The sequence below is a fragment of the Lonchura striata genome, chromosome 1 (assembly GCF_050655825.1).
Source record: "Lonchura striata isolate lonStrDom1 chromosome 1, ASM5065582v1, whole genome shotgun sequence".
Lineage (NCBI taxonomy): Eukaryota > Metazoa > Chordata > Aves > Passeriformes > Estrildidae > Lonchura > Lonchura striata.
Window position 1 is genome coordinate 80,459,685 of NC_140703.1, and position 24,174 is coordinate 80,483,858.

General features: G+C 40.1%; 2 protein-coding genes across 9 annotated transcripts in view; both read right to left on the reverse strand.

The window, feature by feature from the left end:
- Positions 1-5,691, reverse strand: part of GGACT (gamma-glutamylamine cyclotransferase) — a 28,997-nt gene extending 23,306 nt beyond the window's left edge. Inside the window, exons 1-3 of one of the 3 annotated variants that reach the window (XM_085556946.1) lie at positions 5,535-5,647; positions 2,127-2,153; positions 4-999 (exon numbers count right to left, since the gene is read on the reverse strand). The gene's annotated coding sequence lies outside the window, so the exon portion shown is untranslated. Of the gene's footprint in view, positions 1-3; positions 1,000-2,126; positions 2,154-5,534 lie in introns of all 3 variants that reach the window. The other 2 variants (XM_021530255.4, XM_021530252.4) reach the window with 2 other exon arrangements.
- A 2,503-nt stretch (positions 5,692-8,194) lies between these two features.
- TMTC4 (transmembrane O-mannosyltransferase targeting cadherins 4) overlaps positions 8,195-24,174 on the reverse strand; it is a 55,555-nt gene continuing 39,575 nt past the window's right edge. For 4 of the 6 annotated variants that reach the window (XM_085556915.1, XM_085556901.1, XM_021530249.3 and 1 more), the window contains 7 exons: positions 21,720-21,799; positions 21,441-21,548; positions 21,177-21,318; positions 20,336-20,450; positions 19,750-19,862; positions 13,481-13,550; positions 8,195-12,957 (listed from right to left, as the gene is read on the reverse strand). In XM_085556915.1, coding sequence (XP_085413041.1) covers positions 12,806-12,957; positions 13,481-13,550; positions 19,750-19,862; positions 20,336-20,450; positions 21,177-21,318; positions 21,441-21,548; positions 21,720-21,799 — 780 coding nt within the window. In that variant the 3' untranslated portion in view covers positions 8,195-12,805. Of the gene's footprint in view, positions 12,958-13,480; positions 13,551-14,480; positions 14,585-19,749; positions 19,863-20,335; positions 20,451-21,176; positions 21,319-21,440; positions 21,549-21,719; positions 21,800-24,174 lie in introns of all 6 variants that reach the window. The other 2 variants (XR_002465435.3, XR_002465434.3) reach the window with 2 other exon arrangements.

A 24,174-nucleotide genomic window follows, 5' to 3' on the forward strand; every position in this document is an offset into this window, starting at 1 on the left:
CACCTCCCTGCTCAAGTAGGCTTATCCTAAGTTTTCAAGTACCCCAAGTAAGGGAGACTCCACAACCTCGCTGGTCAATCTGTTCCAGTGCTTGGTCACCTGCACAGTAATGAAATTCATCCTTACATTTGGGTGAAACTTCCTGTGCATCAGCCTTCACCCATTTCCTCTCGTCCTACTGCTTGGCAGCACTGAGCAGAACCTGGCTCCATCCTTTTGGCACCCTCCCTTCAATACTTACAGACACTGATGAGGTCCTCTCTTCTAGATGTCTCTTCTCCAGGTTAAACAGGCCCAGATATGGAGAGATATAAAAGAGAAACTATACAAGATTTGAGTCTAGATCAGGTGTAAAAAGGATATTTTGGAGAAGAGAGAAGTCTTTTATACTAACATTCAAAAACACTACTGAAACTCTGTACAATTTTTTTACCACGAAGTAACATAATGCTAACAACTATTCCTAACACTTCTGGAATACTAAGTAAAGAGCAAAACTTCTAGACACATGATGAGAAATTACTACCAGCATCTGCTTCTTCAGTAAAAGGAGGGCTACAACCCTGACTTGCTGTTGGAGCCAAGACTCAGCCAGAAGTGCAGTACAGCAGTCAAGATGATACTGTTTGGGATCCATGTTTCCTCTGACATCTCAATGATTCATCTTACACATCTTTACCTTAGGACTCCTTGCTGAACAAAGCAAGCAGCCAAGGCGGCAAGCACCCTGCACTGTAATAATGGGAACACAACCAGCAGATTATGGGGAGTGACAATCTCCCTTTACTTGACACTCACTAGACCATACCTACAATATTGCATCTGCTTTGGGGCCCAAAATATGGATAAACTGCAGTGCATTCAGTCATGGGGCAAGAGTACTTGCCTTGTGAAAAGCAGCTCAGGAAGCAGCCTTTTCAACTTGAGAAGAGATGGCTTTTGATTGACTAAACAGCCGTCTTCCCATACCCGTGGTTATCCAGGAAACACAGCCAGGGTCTTCACAGCAGTGTATGTCAGAGTTGAAAAGCAACAGGTATAAACCAAAATAAGAGAGGTCTCATCTTCATGCAAGGAAAAGGGCTCTCATGATACAGACAAAAATTCAAGCAAGCTGCCCAGAGGTGTTGTGTAGTCTCTATATAGGTTTTCAAGACATGTTGGATAAAACATTGAGCAACCTGGTTTGGCCACACAAATAACCTTGCACTGAGTAAGGAGGCTGGACGAATAACTCCCCACATCCTTTCCAACCTGAATTTTGTTGTGATAAAAGTTGTGGGCTGCATCAGGCTAGACAAAATGAGGTGAGAGAAAGAAGATAAAGAGACTTGCAGTTACTCTGGTATTATTTGATAGCACAAATTTTTCAAATTGCAGCATTGTTCTAATACAGCTACTCTCATAAAGCTGAAGGCCGGCACAGGCGGGGTGATCTCTCTTGCATTTAGTAGCAACCCACAGCACTGGAAAAAAAGGAGTGCTTGAGGGAAAGGATGAGACAAAGCAATTCTACGTGAACAAGAAGTTCTGTCAGAATGCCAGCAATACAATGGTAACTCTGGCTGTTAGTAAAGGTCATGAGCAATTACAGTCAAATCACTGCAGAGAGAGGTGGTTATGTAGGTAATTTCAAAGGAAAAGAGGTGTCTTGTAAGACAGAGAAATCAGGAGTGACAGCGATATCGAATGTTTTCTCAAGATGTTAAGAGCGAATAGCTGACACACTTCCAGAAATCACAGTAGCCAAGAATCTTAATGTAAAGGCCATTCTTCAACAATACCATAATGGTAAATCAATAGGACATGATATTATCCTGGTACAGCCCATCCTTCTTTAACATTAATTGGAAGTGGGGAAAAGAGAGCAGTATCTGACACGGTCCATAAAATGTAATTAGAACTTTGCAATGAAAAAGAACAGAAAATCCTGGATAGCTACAGATTCTGGCCTAAGAACAGTGATTTACTACTGCTTGAATAGGTCAATTTCTAAAGAAAAAAAGTATTAAACATACTCTTTGGAGAGACAGAATGAAAAGGGATATTACATTTGCTAACTCAATTACATGGATGGGTCCATCCATTTCCCCTCTCTCTTACTCAATTATCTATGTAATACTTACCCTTTCTCTCAGAATACTGCAAAAAATCTATGAAAGATGAGAAAACAAAAGGTAGCATCAGTTCATATAGAAAACGTGTTCTGTTTCAGCACATGCTCTCTGCTTAAGCAGTTCATGTCACTTAAAATGTCATTTAAGTTTCACATTAAAATCTATTTAAATCAAAAGCATTATGAAAATTATTTGACCTGGTTCAAGTTCAAAGAACTTTTAGAGTGTGAGAAACATACATGAAGACTTGAATAGGAATAGAAAAATGCATTGCTCCAAAAATGACAAAAATTACAGTGAAATGTAGTGTCTTTTTCTTCTACCAACAGCAACTATTAATAGCATTCATGATTACACAGAAAAATAATTTGGCTAATCCATTAGAGAGTAAAAGCGTATCAGAGCTAGCAGCAGAAGGTAAGTGTCACAATGTAACTCTGGAATTTACTCTCTTTTTTCACTCCGTGACACCCCTGTGACTATACCTTTGCGCCTGCACTTACACTTGAACATTCACAATGTAGATCAGGCAGTCACATAACTTCATTTCCCTGAAGTTCCCCCCAAAAAACCACAACCATATAAACAAGAGAAGCAGAACTGGCAAAACTGTGGTTACATGAGCAGTCAGATGAAAGTAATTTTCAAGAGGAAACTTCCTTTAAAATAGACAGTTGGGTTACTATTGGGAGTTATTAGACTGTAGAGACAGACTTGGAGGAATGTTGGTTGGATGGACCTTTGAAGGTCACCTAGCCCAGCCTCTCACTCAGAGCAGGGCTAAAGCCAATGCTAGATGACACTTCCAAGGGAAGAAGCTGTGCTCAGCAGAACAGTGGGTGGCAGAGACAGCAGGACATCTGCTGCAAACCAGGCCTTGCTTGTGCCCTCTAATCTCCAGAGGCACCTAGATTTCCATGTCAAACATCAGCCAAGGAAAGCATGAACTGACATGGGAAGCCTTTCTAAAGGATAAAAAGGAGACCCTGCAGTGATAGGAGTAAATGAGCAACAGAAAACTCCAATATAAAGTCACCAAAAAGAAAAACTATAAGGAGTAGACGACATGACATGTACCAATATGACATGCTTTCTTCCATGATGGAGCAAAGCTATGTTCAGTATTCCAGTGGTCTCAAAATAAACTCAGAACAAGCTCAAAGAAACTTGCTTGCAAAGCTGATGGCAGAAAACCACACTAATTTGGAAAGCGAGGAGCAAACAGGCTGCAAGAACCCAAGGAAAACGAAATGTGATGCACGTATCAAGTAGTTACTATTTGTCACCGGTTGGGTACAGATTTAAAAACATTAGCAATACATGGAAAGGCCATTTTTTATTTTGCCTAACATGTAACCTCTTTGAAAATTCAGGTTTTGAGACAGATAGTGAAAAAGACATCTGTTCTGTTTAGCATTTATTTAATCATTGCAACAGAAAGCTGTTCTATACTTAGGTAACAAGACATGTCAGTGTTCATATGACTTCGGCAGCTGTGATAGAGTGAGGGCAGGAGATGAGCGTCAGTTAAATTTACTGTAGAGACAGTATAAGATTTTAAGACTTCTCTCAAGAGGAAGGGAGATGAATTATGAAAATTTGCCCATGTTTTGTTCAGAGATATGAAATTTAAGGCCTCTCTTAATGGCCTTTGTCACACAATGAACATCTTTAATTGCCAAGAAATTTCTTGTCCAGGTTGACTGCCCACTTAAGCCAGAGTGTATATAAAAGAAGTCCATTCCTTAGAGTTCTACATGAAATAACTTGGTCATGGAGATATTTACAGTTATGCCACTGTATGTTCAGCTCTATAGAAGTTGCTACCTTTATATTTTCAAAGCATAGCAAAAATTACAGAAGCAGCAAATTTAAAAATACCTGAAGCATAAAATGAGGAAGTTAATTGTCTGGAATTAACACAGATATAATTAAATGAACCCTAACGCAAACCCAAAAAGACTTTTTTAACTCTATAATGGAAAAGGATACAGAACAGGTGGAGGACAAACGTATAGCAAAATGAAAAGCCAAGGCAGATTGAAACAAACAAAAAAAATACCCTCCCAAACATTCTGGTCCAAGCAATGCAAGCAAAAAAATAAGTGCTCTGAAATGTTATCTTATAAGGACCAGTCATGGAATGGTCTGGGTTGCAAGGAACCTTAAACTATCTCTCTTCAAGCCCCACCGTGGGCAGGAGCAGCTTCTGCTAGACTCTGCATCTGTGACACCCGAAGTCTTTCTCTTTTCCCTCTAGTTTAGGTATTGGCTCTTCAAACACACATCACTAACCCATTACAAGGGCAAAGGTATGTTACTGAAAGGAGTTTTTGGATCATAATGAACACTTCTGTCCGGAGGATGTGCCTGGCCACCTTGGCTGGCGCAGCCCCAGAGCCAGCGCTCCCTGCACTCGGCTGTATCACCGACGGGCCGCCCCGGCACACCGAGGCGCTGCTGCGCCCCGGTCCCACGGGCACCGCTGTCCCGGCCGGGAGCCCCGAGCCGCCCGCCGGGCCCGCACCGCGGCAGGGCCGGCCCGGCCCGGCTCCCACGTGGCTGTCGGAGCGCGGCCGTGCCCGCAGGGCGCTCCCCGCAGGGCTCTCCCCGCAGGGCTCTCCCCGCAGCAGGGCTCTCCCGGCAGCAGGGCTCTCCCCGCAGCAGGGCTCTCCCGGCAGCAGGGCTCTCCTCGCAGCAGGGCTCTCCCCGCAGCAGGGCTCTCCCCGCCGGGCGCTCCCGGCAGCAGGGCTCTCCCGGCAGCAGGGCTCTCCCCGCAGGGCTCTCCCCGCAGGGCGCTCCCGGCAGGGCTCTCCCGGCAGCAGGGCTCTCCCGGCAGGGCTCTCCCCGCAGCAGGGCTCTCCCCACAGGGCTCTCCCCGCAGCAGGGCTCTCCCCGCAGCAGGGCTCTCCCCGCAGCAGGGCTCTCCCCGCAGCAGGGCTCTCCCGGCAGCAGGGCTCTCCCCGCAGCAGGGCTCTCCCCGCAGCAGGGCTCTCCCCGCAGCAGGGCTCTCCCCGCAGCAGGGCTCTCCCCGCAGCAGGGCTCTCCCCGCAGCAGGGCTCTCCCCGCAGCAGGGCTCTCCCCACAGGGCTCTCCCCGCAGCAGGGCTCTCCCCGCAGCAGGGCTCTCCCCGCAGCAGGGCTCTCCCCGCAGCAGGGCTCTCCCGGCAGCAGGGCTCTCCCGGCAGGGCTCTCCCCGCAGCAGGGCTCTCCCCGCAGGGCTCTCCCCGCAGCAGGGCTCTCCCCGCAGCGCCGCACGGCCGGCAGAGCCCCGGCCGCCACCGCCGGGCCTCCCGCAGCCCAGCCGGCACCTCCGCTCCCCTCAGCGCTTCCCCGCCGCACCACGTGTGGCGAGGGCGGACCGGCCCCGGCCCAGCCGCCCCGCCCCGCTCTGCCCGGCGCCCTCCGGGGCACTCACTCGCCAGCGCTGCCGCTGCCTCGGGGTTTCCGCTCCCTCCTGCGGCCTCGGCCTTCTGCCCGTCCCGGGGCGCCTCTCCGGGGAATAGGCGGCGGGGCGGAGCGGGGCGTGGGGCGGTGCCTGCCCGCGCTCCCTCCCCTGCGGACGGGGCAGCGCGGCGGTGAGCCGGATTGCCGGCCGGAGCCGCCCCGGCTGCCGGGGGGACGGATCGTGCTTGGCGGGAGCGCGGACAGGGCAGGCAGCCGGGCTGGCCCGGGCAGCCGGACCCCGCTGCCGCAGCCGCGCCCGGCGCTCCCGGGAAGGGCCGCTCCCGGGAAGGGCCGCTCCCGGGAAGGGCCGCAATAACGGGCGTCAAGCTGTGCAACGTTTGGCAGCCAGTCGGGCCTTTAGAGAACCCTTTAAAAAACCCTCTTTATTTTATAAACGCTGGTAGCTCTTCTGTAGGAGGGGATTTTGGCTGCAGGCGCAGACTGGTCTTGAGCATGCTGAAGCAGGAGTTTTAAACTTTGAGGTTACTAAGTGTCTTTCTGTTAACCAGCTTTGCAGACAGCCTCTAGTTGCCAGCGAGACTCCCTCGAGCTGGCTCCGTAGGGATCAGTCTGCTCTCTAGCAAAGCACGTGAAGGTTCCACACAGTAAATCACTTTAACTTGAATGCCCTGATAGGAGGAATAAGAGTGAGATACCTTTTTTATTGGTGCAGTAAAAGGGCCGTGGGAGTCCTGGCCGATGGCAAATTGAACGTGAGTCAGCAGTGCCCTGGCAGCCAGGAGGGCCGAGCATGTCCTGGGGGACATCAGGCACAGCAGCACCAGTGGGATTGCCCCCCTCTGTTCTGCACAGGCGTGGCCTCACCTTGAATACTGTGTGCAGTTTTGGGTGCCACAATATAAGGAAGATAAGTATCAGAGAGTGTCCAAAGGAAGATTTTGAAGATGGTGAGGAGTCTAGAGGAGAAGCCGTATGAGGAGCAGTCTGTTCAGCCTGGAGGAGACTGAGGGGATGAGATCTCCTTGCAGTCTGCAACTTCCTCATAAGGGGAAACAGAGGGGCAGACACTAATCTTTTCTCTGATGAGAGTGATAGAATCTAAGGGAATGGCCTGAGGCTGTAAAGTTGTGTCAGGGAAAGTTTAAGCTGGATATCAGAAAAAAGGTTTCTCAGCCAAAGGATGGTTGAGCCCTAGAGCAGGCTCCCCAGATAAGTGGTCACAGCAGCAGCCTGCCAAAGTTCAAGAAGTGTTTTAGAGAACATTCTTGGGCACACAGTGTGACTCTTGGGGATGGCCCTGTGCATGCAGGGCCAGGAGTTGGACTTGGATGATCCCTATGGGTCCCTTCCAGCACAGGATATTCTATGATTCTCTCTGGAGCATAAAAGTACCATTCTGTAGCCTGGTTATTGGGACAGCAGGTGATATTTTGGTGTCAGTGCCTCCTCCTTGACCAGTTACTGAGTGGAAGCCAGGTTGTATCTTTTATAGATTATTCACTTTCACACCCAATTACCATTCAATAATTCTATTCCACCTATAGCACTGGTTAGGACAGTTGCAAAACAACATATATAAATATGTAAATATATATTAAAATTTTCTTAAGAAAGTATGTTCTCTGATGTTTGCTCTTTGCTTTTAAGCCTAATCAACAAGAAGGCATATTCAATCTGTGAGCAGATAACAGCTAACAAGCAAGCTCTAAGTGATGTCCGGCTGTTAGAAAAACAAATTACTTGGTAGAATTGTCTTGTTAGGGTTTAGGGCTTGAAATGCTTTAGTGATCTCAGACCTCGGGGAAGGTTAACAAAGCTCGGGAAAAAGGATGTACCACTGATAGACAACTGGCAGAACTCCCAAGATAAAGTAGGAACTAATAAACCAAACCCAGTGATTGTACTGCAATCAGCTCTGACTGGGTAAATTATAATTCCAACAGGGGAGATTGTGACCACTGGCTTGCAGACCACCAACCCCAAAGAAGAGAAACACTGAGCACAGGACTAGTTAGCATGAGAAGCAAGAGAATCATTAACCAAGAAAAGAATACCAATTAATAAGAGAACTATGTAACTTGTAGCCAGTGAACACTAATTCCTTTGTTTGCTAAACTCTATAAATAGTAAAAAGTTCTGATAATTATCTATTATCTGATAATAGAGATTTATCAATTAAATAATTAATTGTATAATTATAATTTGTGCAATAAATTAACATTTATTGCACAAATGATAATTGTAATTTGTGCAATACCACTGATTGTGCAATTCTGAAATAAATAATCAATGTCTCTCTTAAGTGTGTCATCATTGGCTTGTTGCACACTGGGTAAAAAATCAGATTTTGGCAGAGACGATTGCTCAGCATTTGAGACAATAGCTCCTGCTTTCTATAAGTCATCATTTTAGAGACCGAATTAATTAGTTAAGTATTCCATTGCTTTCTTCAGGTTCTGCTTTTTGTTTGTTTGTTTAGACACACACGTTCAACATCAATAAACTTGAGCTGAATCAAGATTTTGAACTGTTACTCTTAAGAGGAAGAATGTCTTTCTGTATGTCCCAGTCATAGTCTGCCAGGCCCATCAGGTTTTCTTCCTAGCTTATAGCAAAACCCTGAATCAAAAACTTACCACAAAAATAAACACCATAGTCACAATTGAAACGTAGGCAAAAAAAGATAGCAAAATGCAGATTTATTTCATAGCTTCATTGCAAATGTATTTACTTCCTGAAAATAAACTGGAACATACCACTGGCAATCTAAATGATTAATATTACATAAAAAAAGTTCAGCTCAGAAATCACAAGCTACAAGTTTCAGTACCTGTAGGAATTTTTCCTAACAAAAATACTTATTTTAAAAAACCCTGAACCACTTGACATGTATCATCACTGACACACACTGAACACTCATGCCACAACACGGCAGTGCAACTTTCTAACACAAGGTAATCAGTCCTCCAATGCTCAATAGTCCATGCAGCTGTGCACATCCTCTTCCCTGGAGAGATATATCGTCCTTTTCTTTAAAGCACAGGGTTCAAGTTGCTGTGTTTATAGCATTACACCTATGTACCACCACTTCACATTATTGTGGACCCCAGCACAGTCTGAAGTGCTCTTTACTAGTGGCATATGCTACATTGGGTGTTCCATGACACAAATTTGGCTCCCTCAGCCTTTATGCCGCAGAAATCCAGCCATGTGATCTCACTTTTGCTCCTAGCAAAATTTAGTCTTTTTGAGTTAAATGCTCTCATTAACACACATCTGGTAGAGGCACACCAAGAGCTGTGGGAGTACTATTCAGTGGAAGGGCCAAGTTGAGAAGCACATGGGAATCTACATGTAATGACAGGTATGTGAATGTACCAATACTCATGTGAAATATGGGACACAGGCAGGAACCAGCAAATAAATATCAAAAGATATCAAACCAAAAAAACCTCACCATACTGAAACACACAGTGCTATCACATTTAACATTCTAACACCTACAGCTTGAAATAGCAACTGGAACTTATGGGAAAAAATACAAATCTCACTGTTGTGCATTTATGGAAAAAATATAAATCTCACTCTTGCAAATGTACAGTTGCTTTAGAATTGCTTTTTAAAATAGGAGTGAAGGACACTAAAATTCAATTCAATAAGAAGGTGTTACTGTTCATTACAGAAACATAAACAAGCTAGCAATGAATTAAAGTGGACATAAATGTTCTGTTTTCATACACAGGGATTTGTTGTTCAATGCTTTATCATGTAAATTTATCAAAATTAATTTGTTTTCTCCTACTCCCTCATCCAGCTACTCTCTGTCTCTCAAGGCAAGTACCTGTCAGTTTGCTTCAATGCCAGTCTTTTAACATTCTTGGTGTCAATAATGTATGAGAATGCTAGAGGGAGCAGATTACTTCAACTGAAAGCAGCAGTGAGATTTTTCTTCATGTATATGAGCTGATCACCTTAGTTACCCTTTGAAGTTAGTGAAAATTAATATCTCCTTCAAGTATGACTTCTCACATCCTAAAAATGTTTTTTTTTTTTTCCCCAGTGACCATATGGAGAAACTAGGATGAATAGCTTAGATACAGGTATCTGAAATATGAAGGAAAAGGTTCCAGGTGAATAAGCCAAATGTTTTTAATAAACCATTCAAAAGTATTACAGATTTTTATTTCTTAGTGCCCATAAACACACACACAACCCACATCTCTAAAGTTTAAATACTATGAAATTAAATAACAGGAAACTTCATGTACATGTCATTGATCTAGACACAATAGAGACATACAATTAGAGAACTCCACTGGAAGTTTTTGGTGAAAAGAGACTAACATCCATAGCAGTCATTGTGACTATTTTCATGACTCCAGTCTGTGCATTAAATCATTCTGTTTCTCTTCTCTGAACTGTATTTGAACAAGTAATCATTCTCAAAAAAAAAAAAAAAAAAAATTAAAAAAGGCTTTGTAATTTCCCTAGAGAATCAAACAGGCCAACTGATAAGGAAACTTTAATCTTCTGGAATTAGCAATGGGAGAAAAAAAAATCAGCATGCTGGAAAGATAGGCAATATTTGTAACTACAGTTACTTACAAGCCCACTTTTTCTTCATCCTTTTCTCTTTGAAGTGTTCTGCACTGTTCCAGGAGTCAGTTATGAGGTATGAAAAACCAATAAAAAGGTCAACATTATAACCATTTTAATAAAAGCCACTGCACTGTTTGCACTTTCAAAATATTTCTGAAAATAAAGTAAAAAAATATTTAGTATTCTTAAAAGTCTTAAGGAAGTTTTTATTACCAAAAGCAGTCACCTTTGTGGCTTTTTTTGAACACAATTCTGCCTCAATGTTAAACTCAGATATATGGGTATGCTTCATATTGCCATCATACAAGTAATCACATTGAATTTCTATAGCAGTAAATATTATATAAAACAAATAAACCCTTGCAAAAATATATACAGGTAGCCAGAAAGCTAATCAAGAAGAAATGATGTTGTTGTCTGTACTGAAAAGTAAACACTATTTTCAAATACTAACAAAACATTCAACTTGTTTGTCTGCCTCTTCTGTCTTAAGACTCTTGAACAGAAGGACTTCCACAGAGGAATTTCTACAACTTTGGTTTATAATGACCTAGAAAAAATTCATCTCTCATACATAATATTGATCTCATGGATGTCTTTAAAGCTGATATGGAAAGCAACAGGGAAAACTACACATGTGGACTTTATGAGGAGAATAATAATTTAAACTCAGGATGTCATATTCCAAATATACAGAAAAGACCTGATTATATAAACATTTATCTTCTCCTATAAATTAGCTCATCCAGCCAGAACCCTACTCTTTAATTCCTCATTACTGAAAAAGCTACATGTTTTCTCTATCTGATGAATAGTAGGCTGTGTATGGAAAGCCTTAAGAACCTCTGCTTGTATTGAAGGTGCATCAGTTTCAGCACCTTTCAGATACAAAAGTTGGTACTGGTCATTGGAAGATGATTAGCCATACCGGTGCAGTGTTCTGCTTGCCAGATACTTATCAAAGAGCATGCTTGGATCATACTCAGAAACAAATTTCTGAAAACTTTGTCCAGAAACCAGAAGAAATGGAAACAATTGCCATGGCTGTGTACCCTATGTGAACAAATTAGTCCCGCTGAGAAACTGCTATATTTGCAGGAGAGGAGCACACATACCTGCCTCTGGCACCACAACTAAAACCAGTACGTAGTCATGTTAGTTAGTTCAAAGCCAAACTGGTGGACAGTACCACACTGCCACAGCCTTGCTGGCTAGATCTACAGTTAGTGTGGCAAAAATAATACATTAAAGTACCTGCATGACTTGTAGTACCAGAGCTCTGAACATACTGTGCTGATCAATTTCTCCTAGGGGACATGGATGGCAAGAATAAAGGAATATGAAAAGACAAGTAAAGTTCCCCAACTTTCATATCCAATAGCAAAATTCCAATCTTAAACAAACAAACAAAACTAAACATCTCAAAAAAAACCCCAAAGAAACTGGAAACCCAACCACCAGCAAATAAACAGACATCTTACTACTTCCTGAAGCAGGAATGTAAATATAATAGTACATGACAAACTCTGGACAGCCAGAGTTCAAATGTGTATTAAAGCATAGCCCCTTTTGAGAGGTAACATGGTATCAGCATAAACCACCTCTGAATCATCCCACATAGATGTGCTCAGTTTATGCATTAACAGCTATGCTTATTTATCTGCCCCATCAGCAAACACATGAGCCATAGGAGACAAAGGTGAAGCCAGGTAACAGATCAACAGCCAAGGTCAGGTCTTCTGCACAGTTACTGTTCCACAGAAATTCTCTCTTTATTCCCCAGCAATATTGGAGCCTAAAAGTGTAATGTCCTTAGCCAGAAAGCACTGAATTTCCTGAGAACACAGCAACTCCTACAGACACCATACTGTATTTAAACCACTGACCTGCCACAGGAGCTAAAGCAACTCTGATTTGTTGTCCATGTTGTCTGTGGTAGATGAGGCTGCCTGCAAGAACAGATACTCTACCTGACTCCTCTGTTGCCTCACCTTCTTTTCATTAGCTGCTTGCTAATATCTCCATCTTCATCTAACAGTATTTTCTACACTCAAGCATACCTGGAGCAGTACACTGGCTGACAGACATTTATGGTCAAATCCTTGCCCTTATTTACTACTGTACAAATCTGACTTTGCAGGCTGGAGGCAGAAATAAGCATAAGGGTTTAACTCAAATTATATGAGTAGATGTACTGATGTGCTCCAGCATTAATGTGCTGGAGAGAATTCATTCTTCCACTGGCTCTGCAGGACTGGCACTGGAAGACAGTAATAAAACTGAAGTGAACAGTTATTTTTCTTACTTGAAAAGATCAGGATTTAAACAGGAAATTGCACTTTTAAGTATCACTTTCAGAAATAAAACTGCCTCCTGCTATTCATCCTGCTACTAAAAAGTCAGATGAAGATATCAAATTACATGTGTATGCTGTGAAATTCCATCTGCATTGCTTTCATATGCCTATAAAAATCTTCTAATGGACTTTAAAAGCAGTTCAAGTGAAAATAAAATGATTCCTCAAACTGAAATGTTAGGATCTGTAGGAGGGCAAGACTGGACATTCAAGTGTGCGGTGCTGGTGGTGTTTTTGAGAAATGATGATTGAAGCCTGTACATGGTCAAAAGTACCCATGTAACAGTAGTCGTAAACAGCATGCACAGGCAACCTGAAAAGGAACATCAGGCACCGCCTTTCTTTTGCAACTGCTCCAGTTTTCTTCTCAAGAGGTTGTAGTTTTCCTTGGTTCCTGGCGCCATGGGATCAAGCTTCAGAGAGACTTCATAGTGCTTCTTCGCCAAGTCAAGGTTTCCCCAGCGATGATAAAGCACAGCTGGAACATCAATGGGGAATTTCATTAGCAATATTGTTGAATGACGTACGGTCTTGCCAATCACTTGGAGAACAACATTGAGGTATTTGTTTCCAGTGAGGGTCTGTCACTGGCTGGTGGCACAGTAGCTGCTTGTTCTGTTGCCAAATGCAGGAGCAAAGCCTGGGAGCAGAACTGACATGGGAATGATGAAGGAATGAATTACAGTGGAGCCATAAATGGCAGCTCTTATCTGGTGAGCTCATTGCGGGTTACAAGCATAGCATAGCATAAATGAACCAATTTGCAGACCCTAAAGTGCAGCTACCTCTGGGCTGGATTTTGCAGCCCTCTTGATCTGTCATATCATGTGACAGCTTTTCTAGCTTTAGTGCCCTGTTCTTCTGGCTGGCAGTTCTTCTAGAAAGTGAAATAGAAATCTGCCCAGCAGGAAGAAGGCTCAAAAGATTGCTTTTTCTTTTTAAACACAATGAATATGAAGTAAATAAACAATACAGCTGATAAGATTTAGAAAGGCTCTTACCCAAATTACCATGATAACTGGCAGCATTTGGATTGGCTTTAATTGCCTTGAGGAACAAAGCTTCAGATTCCTGAATAATTTAAAATAGCAAGTCATCAGGAAAGTCCATTCTCATATATATAAAACAATGCCAATTTTACCCACCACTGTAATTACAAACCCTCCAAAACAATGCTGTATCTATATGATACTACCATATAAATATCCTGAGCCTGCCTGATCCTATAGCTCAGGTGGCTACAGCCTCCTGAAACCAGTAATAATGCTGCAAATAAATTTCATGTTTTCATAGGCTGCTGTTATTTTAGCAGAAATGTATTAAGCGCTAGTGAAGTTTGCTCTTTACCTAAAGTACCTTTTTTAAAATAGTTACAGTATTTTCAAACATTACCTGCTGAAGTTTTCCCTACTTATGCAATCAAATTAAGGAAATGTAATTTGGTATCTAAGCAAACTACTTATAGATATGTTTCCTTTTACAACAGTTTTAGCATTAAAAATAGGGGCATTCCAGTAAATCCCTTTCAAACAGATGTTTCAATTTGGTTCCCCATGAAGAGTAGCTGAGTGCCTTTTACTTAAAAAAATCATGCCAAATCATATCATGCCATGCAACATCCTTCAGATTTTCCTCACCAGTTATCTTCTCTGTTTTACTGCTTGCAATGTGTACTCCTAAGACTCTCGATATCTGAGTACTTCTTAGAAAACCTCAGCTCTCTCACCTAATATTCAGAGAATAATTGACCACTAAATTTATTCTCTAATTAAAACAATTCTATTTTTCCAAACTAACTGCTAATAACTTTTTTTACCAGAGCATATTTCCTGCAGAAGTTTAAAAAGTCACACCCCGCCCAATCCAAATGGAGCATATTTACTCACTAGCATGCAAGTTTAGATCTTGAGAGCAAATTTTACATAGATTTCTATGCTGTGCTGTGCTTTAGGGAAAGTTGTTCATTCAGTTTCAATGCAAATGACCTGAAGATAAAATTACCTCAATGTGGTAGGCTTCCATCTGAATGCACATACTTGCTGTCTGAGGTATGTGAGAACAGTAACATGGAGAAAAGTCCTTTCCTTTGTGCTAAGCTTTCACTGCTTAAAATAAAACACAGGCTCTACTGAAAAAGAAAACCTGTCAGACAGATTTTTGGTTCCACCATCTTCTCATGTCAAGCATGAAATAACTCTCTGTAAGGGTCCCTTCAGGGGAAAAGAAATTTCTGATGTCAAGATTGAGTCACTCAGCTCTGAGTGACTTAAGAGCCTCCCCATATGTCCAGATTCAAACGCAAACTAAAAGCATTACTGAGCACAGCTGAGGCTGCCATTCTCAAGCCAGGAGAGACTCATGCAGAAAGTGCCTTAATCTCTACAGCTTAAGGAAATTACAAACCCCAGGGTTCTCTGAGCTAGTCCAGTGGAGGGCTATGAAGATGATGAGGAGTCTGGAGCATCTCTTATGAGGAAAGGCAGAAGGAGCTGGGCCTGCTCAGCCTCAGGAAAAGATGACTGAGAGAGGACCTCATCAATGTCTAAATATCTGAAGGGAGGGTGCCAAAAGAATGAACCCAGACTCTTCTCATTCATGCCATGCAACAGCACAAAAGGCAGCAAGTAGCAACTGATGCAGGGAAGTTCCACCTGAACATGGGGAAGAACTTTACTGTTCAGGTGACAGACCACTGGAACAGACTGACCAAAGAAGTTGTACAGTGTCCTTCCCTGGAGATATTCAGCACTTGCTTGGATGCAATTCTGTGCAACCTGCTTTAGGTGAACCTGCTTTAGCAGGGGGTTGGATGAGACAATCTCCAGAAGTCCCTTCCAACCTCAACTATTCTGTGATTCTGATTTTGTTTCAAGACAAGGATTATTTGGATAGGAGTTAACAAGGGGAACCAGATGTCTGCAAATGTACCTCCATAGTGCAAGTTTTAGTATTGCTTTCCTATGGCATGAGCAGTTGCTCCAGCATTCTCATATCCAGACTATTAAAGTTCCTGGATGCATTGGTCTTTTTGAAACCCATACTGTTTAGTGATTTCATTCATATTTTGGATGATGGGACTGAATGCAGTTTCAAAACTTTACAGATAGCACCTAAGAGGAGGGAGAAATACATTGGAAAGGAGAACAGCTATTCTGAGGGACCTGGGCAGGGCAGAGAAACAGACTAGCAGAAATCACAGAACGGTTGAAGATGGAATGGACCTCTGGTGGCCATGTGGTTTTGTTAAGTACTTCCAAGACCACACCTGGAGTATGTGTTAAGGCTGAAGGTCTCCATTATGAGAAAGACACAGACATAACTCCAGTGAGTTTTGCAGAGAGCCACCAAAATGGTACAGGGCTGAAGCACAAGACGTGCAAAGACCAACTGAGAGAACTGGATCTTTTCAGCCTTCAGGAGAGATGAAGGTGCTGCCTACAACTACCTGATGAGATAATACAGAGAAGATGGAAACAGACTCTTCTCACATGTCTGTGAGATGGGACGAGACATAATGGATGCAAACTAGCATATAAGAAATTCCAGTTAAAGGAAACATCAATATTTTTTTTATCATAAAGTTGGTCAAGCATAGAAAGATGCTGTCCAGAGAGGCTATAGAATCTCAATTGACAGAGATATTCAGGATTCAACTGGAATTGGCACTGGTTTGGGTTAGGGGTTGGACTAGATGACCTCTAGATGTCATTTCCAGGCAAAATTATTCCATGACTTCCATGTTTCTCAGTCACCTGAGAAACATACTGAGACTCAAAAATTTGGCAAGTGATACAAGATAACCTCCTCTTTTCATACAACTCTCAAGTCAACAGTGGATTGGCACTTGAAAACATGCAGTAATTTCAAGTCCCACAAAGTTGTGTTTTTTTCCCCACTCCAAATTTTAGTATTTTTTGTCACTAGTCAGGTAACAGCAATCAAAATGAAAGATGTGCTGACCATTTAAATCAACCTAATGCCTAAAAGTTGCCAACTACACAGAGGAAGAACACCTAATTTACAGACTTGTATCCTTTCACTGCTGAAGGACGATGGGGCAACATGTGCAATATGCTTCCAGATAATTTAATGAAATAGATATTCAAGAGCTGGCTGCCATTACCATACATCTTCAACTCCATGCTGAGAATATTTTTATCACCACTACTTTGCTCAGCAGCTAGTAGAAGCATAGTGGTTGTTTAAAGGCTATTTAAGGTGCATCATATTCATATTACTGTGGATATATGGAGTCAATATACATTCCAGTACATCAGTGGTATTTCAAATTGCTGCATCTTGCCAAATCTTCAAGTATTGCCAAGAAACTTACAGCTTGCATATAGCAAAGGCTTGGGGTAAGCACACCGCATTCCATCTGCTGCCAAGGCCACAGAATTGTAGTCTGGCTTTATTTCAAATATAAAAAATGCTGAATGGTTTCAATTTATTGCACTTTTTACCGAAAAAGCATAGATGTATATGTAACAAAAATATAGCACACTTTTTTTTCAAAGAACTAAAGATAGCTTGGTTCTTCATCAATTGAGATAAGAACAAGCATTCAAAGGAGAATCTAACTTGGTATAACAGATGTTAATTAAAAAACCCAAACAAAACCACAGAAACAGCTCATCCTTTATATGCTTTTCTCTCTGGAACAATAAATCATTCATCAGTAGATACAAACAAAAAATAAAGGGCTATTTTTTTTTTCTTGTGATGTAGGAAACCTATCTTTGCTGAAAGTGAAAGTGCATTTGAAACTGTTTGCTTATTGGAAGGAGAATATTGTATGCTTATTGGAAGGAAATCTCTCATAACCTAATAAAATCTTCTTGACTCAGTGTCTTTTAAAATAAAAGATAACAAAAAACTCCAGAACAAATCTCCCTGCATGACAACAGTGCCAGCATAGTAACAACTTTTATACAGACACATAATGAGTGACCTAATAAATTAAATGCCTGAGGTTATACAACACATCAGACACAGCCAGGCAGCACTCTGAAAATTACCTCCATCACCTTGACAGTCTCCATCCCCCATTCCTCCCCTCCAATTCCATTCAATAAAAATCCTCGAAGAGACATCCACTTCTCTGTTTTTACATGGTGAGGGGGTGGACAAGAAATATGAATTTTTCATGTTTTTTTTTTTTTTTTTTTTTTGGTCAGTAAGCATTCTCCCATTACAAACAAATCTCCTCTTTCCAGGCAATGCCAAATACAGCCACTGAGATCATAACCTTTGTAAGTGAGCCCACTTTCCAATTCCCTTAATTTGCTCTCCCTGTTATAAGCCATCAGTTTTTAGTGACTAGTTAAGCTCTGTACAAATCTACTACTCCATACTGAACTATTAAAACACTCACTGGTGCCCTGTTTTTTCCCTAGTCTCCACTATTCCTTTTGCTTTTTTTAGAACATGGACTTAAAAGCTGCACTTTCCTCTACTCTTACTTCTACATTGTCTCCAACATGTTCTCCTGCAGCATAATAGCCTTTCAGAGCTGGCAATCAAAACCACCATCTTTTTTATTTTTTAAATCCACTAAGAGAGACTTGTCTCCCCTACACCTGGAAAATTTTCTATCTTGTTTTCAACTTATTTTTTCATCTTTATTTCATTATAAATGCTCTTTATTCTGTCATGCTACATATTCTTCCTAATGAATGACTATATAATCCTCTATTCTTCCACAGGCCTGACTCATCAAAGTAATTCTAGCAATTACCTTCTTCACAATCTTATACGTTCTGCATTCTGGGTTAATTTGTATTCTTCTGGAACTTTGTTAAACCAACCTAAAATATGTATTTTATAACAGTCTCAAGTGGAGGGAGAAAAGAATTAGAGTGCCCAGGAAAAAAACCCAGCCAGTATAGAAAACCAGTAACAGGCTGTTTAACAGCATCACTAACACAAACAAAAGCCACTGCAGGGTTGTCACAGGTCCTGGCCTTGCATGTGGACAGGTCAGGACTCCACAGCTGAACAATACTGTAAAAATATAGGTGGTCACAGTAACTACAGGAAAAATGTATCTGTTTTGAGAATCATGGACTTACTAAGGTTGGAACAGACCTTTAAGAACATGAGGTTAACTGTAAAACCCACACCACCAGCATATTCACCATTAAACTGTGTCCTCAAGTGCCATATCCATACAATTTTTTAACACTTCCAGGGATGGTGACTCCACCACCTCCCTGGGCAATCAGGTGCAATGTTTTACAACCCCTTTTGTGAAAAAAAACTCCTAATAGTTAATCTAAACCTTTCCAGGTGCAACTTAGGCCATTTCCTCCTGTCAAGTTTCATATCATAGAATCTTCTTACTTTGTATACTGTTCCTGTGGTGCTGTTAACATTATTGCTATCAAAAAGACATTAAACCCCTTAAAAGCCTAAAAAAATGTAAAAGAGGTTCAGTAAATGATATTTTGGTAAGGAACACCAAGGACTTATTATTAATTTGTCCCTATCACATACCTAAATCACTGATTGTAGAGTAATTTTAAACAACTAATTATATTAAATGTGTCTGATTTATTCTCCGTCATATAAGCTTATCATCTGATACAACTCCCTTTGGAAAACAAGTCATTCTCATCAGTTTAATTACATTTACTATTGGCAAATGAAGGTAGTAAATGCTGAGGTACCACTCACAGGCAGGTCCACTGCATCCAAGAGAAAGTTCAATACGTTAAGCAATGGATGTACTTTCTCTCATAGCATTTTGAGATCACCCAACCTCACTCTGGGATTAACAAACTCGTATTATTACATTTTAGATTGTGTCAGGCAAAAAGGCTAGAATTCTTTTCTATATATATGCATTCATAGAATACATAGCAAAAGCACAAGGACTAGCCTGTCCCATCTAATTTGAGTTTCTGAAACAAGGTCTAATTCAATGCAGGCTCTCTCCCTTGGCAGTGAAGCAACACAAGACCCTAACTGCCCTCTAGTGTGCTTAAGAGCCTATTTCTCTCCACTGACCACTGACATCGTGTAGGGCAGCAACATTTGTAATCCAGGCATCTAAAATAAGGAGAGATAAGCTCAAGACAGAATCACACACTAATACTGTGGTAGAAAAGGGCATTTTAAACAGAAACATTTTAAACAGATTATCTAAGTCATAGTCCACAATGATCTCCTCAAATGGTTTCTACAAAAAAAGTAGATTGAGTTTAATTAAGGGAAAAAACCCAACTAAACCAACCCAAAGCCCTCAAATTAAAAAACTCTAGTTACCTACCTTATATTTTTGTGATTTCCCCAGTACATTAGCCAAGGAAAACATAAGAGAATGATCATTAGGTATTAATTCCAAGGCTTCTCTTCCAACTGCTTCTGCTTGAGCTAGATTGCCTGGGAGCCCAGGTAGCAGAAAAAGAGAAGGCATGTTTTAACAGAGCCTTATTAGTTCATGCTGCAAGCACACATATTTTACAAATAGCTGACTGCATAATTTTTTAGAGAAAACCAGGTATCTCACACACACACACACACACACAAAATCCTGTAGACTAAGGCAACAGAATATCTTCATTTTGTTTTCAACAGATAACACCTTCAGAAGAACAACAAAGCAAAGTTCAGGAATTTAATTTATAATACAAACATGCTTGCACAATGATGGCATTTTAAGTAAGTATCAGAAATTCAATTTATGGGCTGGATTTCAAGCGATGCTTTAAAATCACAGAGTCAGAAGGCATTCTTATATTATTAGGGGTGTCTGGTAGCCAAAGAGGTAGATATCTTTTTAGATAAAACCAAATAAAAGTTTAAGTTTTTCTAGACACTGAATTATTAATTAAAACATTAAAATACACCTTTACCTGTGTTATCAAGCAATATTATCATATTGTTCCAGGCCAAACTGTGCTCTGGTTTCAGGACTGTAGCATTCCTCCATGCATTCAATGCATCTATATGGCGATTCAAATCTGCATACTAAAACAAAAGAAAAATCCAGTAATTTTGCTATTGCTTGCTTTACTTTCCTATAATTCACTAAAGACACTAAAAAGTTGCTAATGTCTTGTCCCTTCTAGTAGGATTTCTTTCTATAGACAAAAATAAATGTAAAAGGAATACTCTTGTAGTATGGAAGATAAGAATGCTATATACTAATTTTCTTTTTCTTTTCCCTAGAAATGAGGCTTGTTTTCAAATATGCATGTACCAATAGAATAAGTAGAAGAAACATCATACAATTTAGAAATCTACACAAGAGATTTAGTAAATATTTAACGTATATATTTCCAAAAATCTAATTTTAATTTTTCAGCATAGTTCTACTAGCTAACAATATAATAATGAATGCAAAACATTGGGAAATGATTAATAATAGCTTTTGGAAAAAGGAATTTTAAACATGTATTTTCGTTTATACTTCTTTATATGATAAAGTAGGATTACTAAAGGTTGTATGTAAGGAAGTATACTGGGAAAGCAATAGGAAAATATTACCAAAGGTTGTATGAAAGGAAGTATACTGGGAAAGCAATAGGAAAACCTACCAAAAGTATGAAATCACTGTAAAATACAATATAAGCAAACTGGGATAACTATCAACTTTTTACATTACAGCAGAATTATATAAACCTATCTATATATATACATACAGAAAGACACACAGATTCCAGTCATAGCTATCATTTATTCAAAAGCACTTACCAACCGCCCTAAATTGTAGTAACAATCTGGATATTTTTTTCTGTGTTTAATTGCTGTCCAATAGCTTTGCTCTGCCTCTTCAAACCTTCTTAAACTGTTCTGCACTATTCCTAGATTCATCCATGCAGCAGCAAAATCAGGCCTGGGTAAATTGGGAAAAAACCACCAAGAGAGAAGACAATTAAGCATTTAAACCACAAGATCATATTGTATCATTTTGGCTCAGTTGGTGCAAAACACTGCTTAGCATTGGTCTAAACATACTGTATTTGCACAGCTAAGGACAGCAACTCCTCTGCTTCATGGAGCTCATTTCTTTCTTTCAGAATATTTCCAAGGTTGTTCATGGCATGCACATATTTTGGATTCAACCTAAAATTTAAAATTTAAGAGATTATTATTAGGTATGGACATGTATTAATATATGCAAATTGCTAGATTTGCAATGGTGCAGAACATGAAAATGAATACCTAAGCATCTTCTTCATGTTAAACATGAAAGCAATTTTAGGAAAGATCATTAAAGAGTAAAATTTCTAATACCTTACAGCTTCTCTGTAGTATTTGATTGCAGCACTTTGATTTCCTTTGTCAGCCAGATTTTTGCCAACATTGTAGTGCACCTGAAAACACAGATGGATATTCCACCAGATGCCACACAGTCAGATATTTTGTGGAATCAAGCAGCTAAAAATTCTTTCTCTAAAAAGAAACAGTCAGCAGTTGTGTCATTCATTGCTGGCTTTTGATGTTTGTTGATACTTTGGGAAATTCATACAATAAAGACAGTAAGACAGAATCTGAGGTACAGATCAGCTTACCTATTCCAGCTATTTAAGAAAGATTATTCATTTCCTAGTTTTATAAATGAGGCCACCACACCTTTCACAAGGCACTTTGTATGGAGACCTCCTGCTCTTAATTTCATTTGTTTGCCAGGTAAGAGAAACTTTGACTCAAATCAAATCTATCTAATCCTTCAAAGCAGAAGGAACACTACAGCAATGTGTCAAACTTTGTTTTCATTATAGCATAAACTAGAAGAAACTCAACAATGACAAAAAACCCAAACAAAAGGTAACAGGTGCAATTATTATCTAAGGATAAAAATGTATCAAAGAACATTTCTGAAATAATATGCATAGCAACATGTTGAAGACTTTGCCTGTTAAAAACTGAAGAATGAAGGAAGGATCTAGAGCTTTTAGACTACAGGGAGAAGATGCATCATCTTTATTTATGGCAAGAGTAAATAGTAATAAATACATTTCAGGACAAATCTGAGTTGGAAGACATCTCAAATCCCACTTGAAGACAAATTTCAGAAGACTATGTTACCTAGTTGAAAAGTTCTGTGAGTACTGACTCTTGAAAAGAGATTTCTCAGCACCCAGATCAAGACTCATTATTTAGATTACTTTACTATTTGAAATCTAATTGTATGTACTTCCTCTAAAACAAACACATATGGTAATTTTTTCCCAATTTTGAAAATCTAATTTCAAAACAGTATACAGAAATAACTTCAGATTGAAGTCCAAAAATGTAGGTCCATAATGCACTTAGATAAGTCTAATTCACCTTCTACATTCAAAAAAGGATTTTATCTGACATTAACTGAAAAACCCTAATTGCTGTTGGCACAGTATCCGGGATGTATTGATCCAGCACACATGAGTATTGGAGCATAGCTCTTATGGTATTTAATTGTTGAATTTCATCTCTATATGATTGTAAAATGCAGTAACATACCATCAACAAATAAAGTTAAGGACATTTCCCATGCTTTCTCAAATGGGAGAAAAAGTATTTTCACTGATTTTAAGGGGAGCAGAGATGCTATAAAGCTTACTAAACATGCACAGAGGCAGCTTCTCACACTGTAAGATATAAAATAGCATATAAATTCAGCATCCTATAAAAGCAGTTCTAGCACAGCTTCCACAAAGAAAAAAAATCCTGCCACTGTACTGTACATTCATAAATTATGACAAGGTCTATAGCAAAGAAGCAACAGAATGGTACATTTACATCAAGAAATAACCAAATGAAGATCCATTGACAGTGTCAAAACATACAGAAAGACAGAGCAGCATTTTTCCAGGAGTCATTCAAGTAAAATGAAATACCCTGAAAGATGTTTCTCAGGACTGAATTATATTTATATATCTCTTCCAGAAATTATTCAGAACACTAAGATTCTTACCAAACTGGATTGCTTTGATTATCTATGTTGAAGTTCACATATTCAAATTTTACCCAGATAAAAGATTGATTGTGGGAACACAAAATAAATACTTAAAGATTTCACTGAATACTGGATGTTAGGCCTTGAATACATAACTTTACACTTCAGTATCAGCAAACAACATTAGGTTTAACTTGATTGAATTTCATTCTTTAAGAAGCTTTACAAAATGAAATTTGCCTAAAGACTGGGACAGAGAAGATGAGAAAAATCTTGGTGTATACCAACCACTCAGTCTTTCACATGTCAGCTGTCTTGTGTTATGAAACAGCACTTCACTTTCTATTTTTCACAGCTTTTTTAAAAACATGTAGTATCTTCACATCCATTTTTTTCCCAAAAGTACCAGCAGCAAGAATATTTTTCTCATGTAAAGGGAATTGTGCAGTCTGAAGAAAACTGAGAGATATCAATTCTCCCAAGTCAAAACATCAAATGAAGTATTAAGTGAACATGTACATTTTGTGAACTGAACTAAAAAGATGTACTATACTCCTTTAAAACTGATTGCAGAAGTATTTAAATAGACTATTAGCATTTTCAATGGCGTATTTCTTTTGTCCTCAGCTATAGTTCCTGTGTGAAAGGAAATGATATTTCTCTACAATACCCCCAAAAATGAAGGGCTCCTTGCTATATGTAAGTTTTCTAATCTCCCTTGAAGTGAAATTGCAGCTTTAGTTCCTCTTAATATGTTGGTGACAAAAAAAGGAAGAGGAAAAAAGCCCCAAACCAAACATACCAAAAGAA